The following is a 9,435-nucleotide window of genomic DNA, read 5'->3' as shown; positions in this document are numbered from 1 at the left end:
TATATATATCTATATATATAGATATATATATATATATATATATATATATAGATATATATATATATAGATAGATAGATATAGATAGATAGATAGATAGAGATGTATATAGATAGATATATACATAAAAAATGAATTCATACAATTAGAACCTTAGAGACACAGATAAAGGCCGTGGTCTTGATAAAGCTACACTGGTTACATTAAGTGAAATGGCAAATGACTTGTACTTGTTTAGCATTTATCAAGTCCAGAGGACCCCAAAGCAGTGGGTGGTTAAATGTTACCTCTACGCAGAGCATATTCAACTGATATCAAATATATTGACATTTACTGACGCTGTCATAGAACCAACAGTGTAAAAACAGATTATGAGGGTTTTTTTTAGGTTTGCAAACATTGTTAAATATTTTGCTGTCATTATTAATAAATTATCCTCTTTTTTATTGATTCATAATAAACAATACAGTACTGTACGGATTCTTTCTGGCGCAAAACTTTGAAATTGTAGGAAAAGTCTTAAAAACAGTTGCTTTATAAAACTTTGAATCAAGCATGACAACACCTAACTGTTACATGTAGCGTCAGGCTTGATTTATACTAAAATATCTTCCGCAACGCAGAGTATTTCAGTGACCTCCTCTAAATCATAGGAACAAGCTGTCTGGACGAATTTATTAAATCACAAAGTGTTTTATGACTTCTCATTCTTTCCATAGCATTCTCTAAAACTATAATAACAATAAAAAAGTGACAATTCAAGTTTAATGATTTACCAGCTCCAAGAAAAAAAAAAGAAAAAAAAAATCACAATCACACCTTTGAGTGGCACTCCTAAAAACACTTCTCTGAGACGAATCGTCTCCTGGTGGTGCCTCTTTTCATTGTTGGTATAAGCAAATATGTGTTTGTGGGATGCCAGGAGGCGGCAGATGTCAAACAAGTTTCAGTTGAAGGAATGCAGGTCTGTTTGGAAACACCGGACCGTCTGTCACTCTGCGTTGCACCCGGAGCCATTAGGCGGCCCGGCCTGTTGAAAGACTGGAAGCTGTCGGCTCTCGCATCAGATAATGAGTGACGACAATATTGTTTCCACTGCCAAAATACTGCTGACGCCAGCAACCAGATCAGATAATGCTCTTGTGATCATGTTTCAGTATGAACACTTTAATTTCTGTGTAAATCTCTGGCTCCTATAAATCTCTGTGATGATTCTTTGTGGGGCCCTCTTTTTTTCTTTTTCTTTTTTTTTTTTTGCACGCTGCAATGATGCTTTCGGTTGGAAAATCCATGACTGTGTCGGCTCAGTTCGGAGGACACATGGACTGTGAAATCATTGTTTAACTGCTGGGCTAGCATGACTTCATGTGCAAACCAAACTTAAACATACCCCTCTCTGTTTCAAGCCGTTTCCTTTGCAAAGTTTCTGAGCGTAAATCACTCGTAGATGCTGACAGTTGGAAGACTTGACGCTGGAAGAACATGCTCGATTTTCTGTCAAAAAAAAAAGAAAAAAAGAAAGAAAGAACAAAACTAGTCAGTGCTTTCCCTGCCAGGATACATGGCACGGTTCATCTTTCTTCAGGGAGTGAATTTACAGCTCAGCCCCTCTAGTAAGGCTTTAGAGTTGCTGCTCTGTGCAAATTTGACAATTTTTTTTTCTTCCTATTTTCCATTTAGAAACTCTTTGGCTGTTTCAGTTGGAAACGTGGCAGAAAAAAAAAAAACTTGTGAGCTTCAATCAGAAACGTAGTAGCGACTTTCAGAGAATCTATATAAATATCCACTGAAACCAAGATTAAAAGTCACCATTGTGTGCCGTTCCTCTTTGATGAGAGAGTGAATCATACATGTGTAAACAAAGCAGGGAACGTTGCAGCACCTTTAATCCTGCTGTTATACGCCGAGCGATCGCCCGCGGTTTCGTGCGCTGACTAAAAACAAGCGCCTGCCTTGGTGTTGGTGCGATGCAGAGCTTCCTGAGATGCTGTGATTTATTTGTTATGTTTGACTCCAGTTCTTCTTTTTGCCTGAGGGGGCCTCGCGCTGTCACAACAGTTAAAGCACAATTGCTGTTTTGCTCGCTGAGGATTTGATATCCTTTGTTTGACAGACTTTTAGTCTCTGGGAACTGTTTTCCCCTTGCTCTGTGCGTCTTTCATGCATCATTTTTCTTTCTGCGTCATCTCTCTTTTTTTTGTGTGTGTTGAAATTCAAACTCTTGAGCAAACAAGAGAATCTTATTCATTCTGATCGTGTCCCGTCTTGCAGTCCTGCCTCCAAATTGCCTGCCTGCTTGATTGGGTTCATTTTAAATGACACATGATGTCATGCACTGATAAAAATCGATGGATTATCTCAAGTGCAACCAATAAGTCTACTTCAATCTGATGAGCTGCTGTGAGGTTTGACACTGCTATTTACACAAACACGCTAAGTAAATTTAAACTGAACCTCTTAGGCAAGGTTGGAAAGTCCCCACAGGAACAAAACCCACCCAGCACTGGCCATGGCACTTTTTGCCTGCCTGCCTCCTTTGTGCCCCCAAGGCTTGTGGGGGAACGTGGAGGGCCTCAATGCCCATTTGGCCCTGCCTTACAGCGGATGAGGTCACTCCAAATTCCCCCTGTCCCCTTATAGCCCCAGACGGGCCAGCTAAATGAGCCAACCACAGGACCCGACATAAAACTTAAATGGCTCTGTAAAAAGCTGCCAAGCTGATGTGACTCATTAAAAAGCCCTGGCGCCAACTCTTTTTATTAATTCATTATTGTGTTTGGAGGGCGTAAAGTCACTGTGTTCTGTTTTCAGACGTCGCCTCTGTGTGCTGTAGCTCGTTATTTTTCAGTACCAGCCTTTTTCACTTTCATTCTTTTTCTTTTTTTCTTTTTTTTTTTCTTTTTAAATTCGACTGTACAGTGGCACTGCGGTTTACTGGGTGGCACTTCCTCCATCTTGTTTATCGTCAGACGTTTCACCTGTTGCTCTGATCTCCCCTATCAGTACTATAGAATCACTTCTCCTCCTGCTCTTGAGTTTGCAGTGGATATTAAAACAAATCTACACAACCCTGTTAAAATAATAAAATAAATGTTTTTTGTGGTTAAACAAATGAGACCAAGATAAATAATTTCAGAATTTTCTTTCCACCTTTAATGTGAGATTTATCATGTATTTATGTAACTCCATAACGAACTTGCTAAAGGGAAATTTTGAAGCATAAATAGGAAAAAAAATCTTTTTGCATTAATTGCACACATAAACTAATACATTGTTAAACTATCTTTCAAAATTGATTACCCACATATACATCTAAGTTGTCCTAGTATGGTTTTATTGACATTTGTTCATTTTCTTCCTTTTAACAAAAGCTGGAGTTAAAAATTCATCTGATTGTATCTTTGTACAGTATTGATTAGAAAAAAAAGGGTACAAAAACTGCGCTACATCATGATGATGCCTCAAGATGCTGTTGTCTTGACAACAGTTTTTGATGTGGACCTCACATCAAAAGCTGAGGAGGTCCACAGAGATCGTCCAAAGCATCAGAGGCATGGCATTGGTAAAAGGTATATATCAGGAGCGGGAAATTAAAAAAATCCAGACATCATAGAATTTTCTTTTTAAAATAAAAAATCTCAAGCCTGGCAAAATTTTGCAAAAACAGGTTTCACGTTTTGTAGCACGTATAAAATTGTGCTATGGTCTGACGTAAACAATAAAGACTTTTTTTGCCATAATTCTATAAGGTAACACTATTAATTACAGTGAAGCATGGTGATGGCAGCATTATGGTTTTGGAGAGGAGGTTTATTCAGCTCAAATTGGAGCTGTGTCCCTTCAAGGTGGAGCGACTTCTGAACAAATACCAATCTGTGTTGGGACAAAACCCTGAAATTTGTGTTAGAAAGCGGAAGATTATATTTCTGCACAGTAATGACCCAAAACACACACCCAAATCAATAAAAGAATGGCATCAGCAGAAGAAGATGAATGTTTTTCAAATTACAGCCAGAACTAATATCTGAAATGGATTTATTAAAAAAAAAAAAAAAAAAACGTTTCAGAGTGCAAGCAAAAATGATGGGCTCACAGTACAGAAGAAAATGGATATCCATCACTTAGTCCATATTAAAAGTGAAGAAATATCAACATTGAGAGTTGGATATATCAATTGTTGGACTCAAAGAGTAAACTAGAAAGATTACCAGGTCAGGATGCAGCATGCTGATTGACTCCCACCCAAACAGACTTTCAGAGTGGAAGTAATTAAGTCCGCACACATTTTCAGCCTTTTTTATTTTTATTTTTACTATGAAAGATTTGTTCCCTGATTTATTTGAATATAGGGATGAAAGACGTGGAGAGCAAGTACATGGTTTGGGTCCACAAAATAAATGTGGAAAAAGCTCTGAAATGATCACACATTACAGAAACCAGGCATTTTAACAGGGGTGTGTTGACTTTTATATCCTCTGTTTTGTGCTGCCTTTACGAGTGCTGCTTTGAGTTCACGAAGGAGATATCCAAATAGGCCAAACACTAGCCAAGGAAACCCAGGCTGGACACACACTAGACACACACACACACACACACACACACACACACACACACACACACACACACACACACACACACATAGTGGTATGGGTGCTGGCAGCTGTTTCTCTACTATATACCTCTTTTCCCATTAGTCCCATTGTGAAATCTTCTACTGACTTTATTTTGCATTTGCAGCTAAACGGAACCTCTGGATAGGGTCATTCTGCAAGTTGGATAAGCTGTAACGGGATAGAAACGGAGGGGTTTGGAGGCAGGTAATCCAAACAAGTTTTGGTGATGAACTTTGAAGCAAGAGAACCAGGAAGAGGAGCAGAAGAAAGATGGTAGTCTGCGTTGGCAGGATTGGGGGTGAAGGGGGGGGGGGGGCCTGTCGGTGGCTGCTTCTTCCTGAAACGTGGCCACCCGAGCCTGCCTGGGTTCTGGATGCACATGTGGAACAGTTTACTGTAATGGAACTCTAAATTAGTGGTGGTTTGAAGCTGCCTGCAGCAGTAGGGTGTAATTAACTGGCTCTGTTGAAAGAGAGAGAGCCAGAAAGAGAGGCAGGGTGGGAGCCAGAGCCTTGGAAAAAAGGCATGGGGTGAGAAGTGTGTGTGTGCGTGCGTGCGCGTGTCTGTGTGTGTATTCGTGCTTAAGCTCTCACACACATATGACGTGTGGGGTTTTTTTTTGGGTGCCTGATTGCATGTGTATGTGTCAGAAAGTGTGCGCTGCATATGTGGAAAGCATTCCCAGTTTTTCTTTTTTTTTTTTTATTTCCCAAGCATGGCGCCACCCCTTAGTGCCCCCAAGTGCCCAGACCCCGTCACTGTTCCTCTGTGAGTTTTCTTCTTCTTCTTCTTCTTCTTCTTCTTCTTCTTCTTCTTCTTCTTCTTCTTCTTCTTCTTCTTCTTCTTCTTCTTCTTCTTCTTCTTCACTCAGTTCAGCAGTTCACCAGTTCAGCCTTAGATCTTTTCTCCCCCCCCACTCCCTTCCCTCTTTTCTTTGTTTATACCGAATTCATTACCAAGATTTTTTTTTCCCCTGTCTTTTCTCCCAGATTCACAAGCCACAGCAGTCCCAGATTCCTTGGCTCTGCTCTTTTTCAAAGCCACATTTTAAAAAACAAGCTGATCACACCACCCACTCATGGAATCACTCGGAGGAAGCAAAAGGCAAATAAAGAAAACAATTTTTTTCCAGGTTTTCTTTTTTTGTCTTTATTTCCCCCCCTACCCCCCTTTCTTTCGCCCAAAGTCAACAGTGGGGGCATAACTGCAGCCTTGTGTGAGTGTGCCTACTGCGAGCAGTCAGAGTGATGAGCAGCTTGCAAGAGGTCAGAGCCAAAATGACTCTGTGGGATTGGAGCCCGACTTGAAGGGAAGATAGTTGGAAGTGACAGCATCAGTTAGCAATCAGTGGATCTCATTTTCCTCATCCATCGGCCCTCTCTCCCCTCACCCCATCCCTTCTTCATGCTCCGGACCCCGTGTCTGGGCCTCTGCTCCGGGGGGAAGAGGGAAAGAGGCAGGCTGCTGTGCTAGGCTGGCAGCAGAAACAGAAGAGGTCTTTATAGTGGAGTTCTGGTGATTTAAATCATATGGCATAGCCTGGAATCACTGTAGAAGTCTGGAATCTCTTCAAAACTAAAGGAACAAGAGCGTTCTCTCTCTTTCTTTTTCATTCCTATTTATTCCTACTCCCTCCCTCCTTCCTACTCGTCCTTGTTACAACTTTTTCCAAACTTCTTTGTTCCGTTTTCGCTCTCTCAGTTCTAGTTTTTTTTGCTTTGTTTTGGTTTTTTTTCCTTCCAGTTTTCCTCCCCTAGCCCACTCATATATTTACCCTGCTTGTCTTTTATCGGTTATGGTTCAGGACATCCCATCATCCCGTCCTTCCCAACTTCCACTTCCCTTCACATCATACCTGTTAGTATGAACCTTACACACTCGTCTTTCATTAAAGCTACAGATGAACGTTTCATTGTCTCACAATGGAGATGGATGCTAAAATAAACTACAGATTTTATCCTTAGATTCATGCCAGTTAGAACCACTTGTTTTGAGTTATGGTGTGAGTTTCATTGTAAGAAGTGACACAGTCCTTTGCTCTCTCCTCCTCAGAAAGCTGACTGGATAAGTGCCTCGAAGTGGACCCCGGCTTTCCCTCAGCACTTCACTGCTTACTCTGAGGACTCTGATTTTGGCTCAGTGGAGTATTTTTTATTGTTTTTCAAGGGGGATTAGAAGAGCCTCGGAGGCCTGCTACGGACCCCTGGGTGCTCCGTTAACATGGCTACCAACAGGGAGCAGCAGGTGGGCCACTTGACCGGCTTCCCGCCTGCTGTCTACCCCTTCCCCTTCAACTCCATGAGAAGCCACTCCCCCTTTGACCTGCTAGCCAACAGCAGCCTGTTTGGACGATTTGGGGCTGACCTGCCAAAGGAGATGGCTGCTCTCTGTAAGTCTTTCTTTTCACCGTTGTGTGGGTTTAACTTAGCTCTCACTTGCCACTCGTGTCTCAGCTGTAGGTGCAAACACTGGAAAGTGAAATGCCTTAAAAGTGATTTTTACACACCCATGAATTTTCCCACATATTATCATGTCACAACCACAACCTGTAATGTATTTCATCTAGATTTTACTTGACAGACAGGAAAAAAAAACTGGGAAGTAGAGGGAAAGTACATGGCTTTTCAAAAAATATTAGTACAAAAAAAAAAATCTGAAGCATTGTAACCACCTACTTACCTTTGAGAAGGCCCCCGCAGGTTTTCCAGAGGACATTAGTGAGTAAATAGCATTCTGAAGCTCAAGGAACATAGACAGGGAAAGGTGGTAGAGAAGTTTACTCAGATGTAGGTGAGATGATCAAATTAACTCCAGTAGCAGTAGAAATCCACAGCTCATGTATCACAATCTGCTAACAACACAAATATTACACCAAACCCCACAGACCTGGCCTCTGAGTACACAAAGCCATAATTTTCAGTCTGCCCCAAGCCATTCAGAGGTCAGAGCAAAACATGTGAAAGGTGTCCGATGAAAGAACAGTTGAATTTTTTTGTCTACTTTTCAAAGCTCTTTTTGTGGCGAAAAATAAACACCCTAAGAACATCGCCCCCTCCTAGTGAAACATGGTGGTGTCAGCGTCATGCTGTGGGGAAAAATGGAAGCTGGTCAGAGTTTGATGGAGGAATTAGACGGAGTAACACACCGGACAGTTTCAGAGGGTGCGAAAGGGACTGGGACGGAGTTGGACTTTAAAAACGCAACCAGAGGCTCAAAGGAATGGTTTACATCATAGCATGTTCTTGTCAAATTTCATAGCTAAAGCCAATCAAAAATTTGTGGCAAGACTTTAAAACTGCTGTTTACAGACAGTCCATATCCAGTCAAACAGTCCTGGAGCTATTCTGCAACGAGAAGGAGGCAAAAACTTACACAAAGCTGGCTGTGCCCTGAAAGATTTGCAGAAGAAAAAGTGACAAATGGTGGTCCTATAGAGTAATAACTATAGGGGAATTGCAGCAATTGTAGTTTCCTTTTTTTTTTTTTTTTATTTTTAATGACATTTGAAACCCAAGCATTCCTTTTTTGGTCCACTTTACAGCTATGGAACAGTTTATATTTTTGATCTACCACATAAAATTTCACTAAAATACATGTTGATCTGTTGATGAAAAATGACAAAATGTAAGAAAAGTCAAGGAATACAAATACATGTACAAGGCACAGTAAATTACCATCAGCTTAAATTTCTGATGCAAACTGGAAAGTGGAACTGATACAACTATTTAAATTGCACTTCATTATGTGTAATTTTGTGATAAAATGGAAAATGCAACAGTGTGATATAGGATGAGTGGTAGAAAAAAAAAACAAGGGGAAAAAAACCCTCTTCTGCTTTCATCAATACAAGATTATTCTGCTCCTGTGGTTTCCTTATATGCATGGTACTTGTAGATGATGTGGTTATGACCACACACTCTGGCTGCTGCTTCTCCTATGTGTGCGCGCGTGTGTGTGTATGTGTGCAAGGCAGACAACCCACAAGTCTGAAACAGGAGACAAAACAACATTCTTTCTTTGTGAGGTGATGAAGAATGAGCAACAACAAGTATTTGAAAATGAGCCATATTGCAGTTCTTTATTCAGGCAGAGTTTACCACAAACCTATTTGAAGAGGGAAAGGTGATCAGGAGGCCGTATTCAAAGCACTTTTTTTTAGGCTCCTCTGATGTCCCTTGTAGTTGTCATTGTGGCCACAGGGGGTGCTGGTGTCCTCTGCAGTGCCAAACTGGGATGATATATGGGAAAGATAAGCACAAAGAGGAGATTGTTGGGCATCCACAGTGTTTTTGTGACATGCAAAACAAACAAAAACAAAAAAGAAAACTAGCTAGATTAGACGCACGTCGCTCGTTGTTGAAACCACCTGCTTGTCTTTAAAACCAGAAATCAACAGCAGGATTCTGGGACGGGGTGGATCCTCGTTCAAAACTGTTGCAGCACGGGAACCAAATCAGATTGCTAGTTTGAGAGAAAGGAAGCCTGAGAGAGAGGAGAAAGAATGAAACCTTCTGTTGATTTAAAGGTAAGCAGGAGTTATTTGAAATCTGACCTGACTGAGGAGGTGGTGGGCGATAATGGGTGTGGGTGGCAACAGCTGTACACACCCCCCCACCCACCCCTGGCGCCCCCCAATCTCCCTCTGCCTATGTATGCAGTCCCCTTTTCGCCCCGACCGCAGCATGCCTGAGCACCTCTCCAGCTTTTCAGCCGTCAATCACCACCTCACCCCCACCTCTTCCTTCTTACCACTGCTGCCCACCTAATCCTCGAGGTATTTTCAGAGGGAGAGAGAGAGAGAGAGAGAGAGAGAGAGAGAGAGAGA

General features: G+C 41.4%; 1 protein-coding gene across 2 annotated transcripts in view; it reads left to right on the top strand.

Moving 5' to 3' along the window:
- rarga (retinoic acid receptor gamma a) overlaps positions 1-9,435 on the top strand; it is a 69,404-nt gene that overhangs the window by 14,518 nt on the left and 45,451 nt on the right. For both annotated transcript variants that reach the window (XM_015032795.1, XM_015032794.1), the window contains exon 2: positions 6,663-6,999. In XM_015032795.1, coding sequence (XP_014888281.1) covers positions 6,831-6,999 — 169 coding nt within the window. In that variant the 5' untranslated portion in view covers positions 6,663-6,830. The remainder of the gene's footprint in view (positions 1-6,662; positions 7,000-9,435) is intronic.

Source organism: Poecilia latipinna, unplaced genomic scaffold (assembly GCF_001443285.1).
Source record: "Poecilia latipinna isolate Pla-1442-1.1 unplaced genomic scaffold, P_latipinna-1.0 Scaffold250, whole genome shotgun sequence".
In the NCBI taxonomy this organism is placed as follows: domain Eukaryota; kingdom Metazoa; phylum Chordata; class Actinopteri; order Cyprinodontiformes; family Poeciliidae; genus Poecilia; species Poecilia latipinna.
The sequence above is the reverse complement of the archived record's forward strand: the minus strand, read 5'-3'. Positions and strand labels throughout refer to the sequence as shown.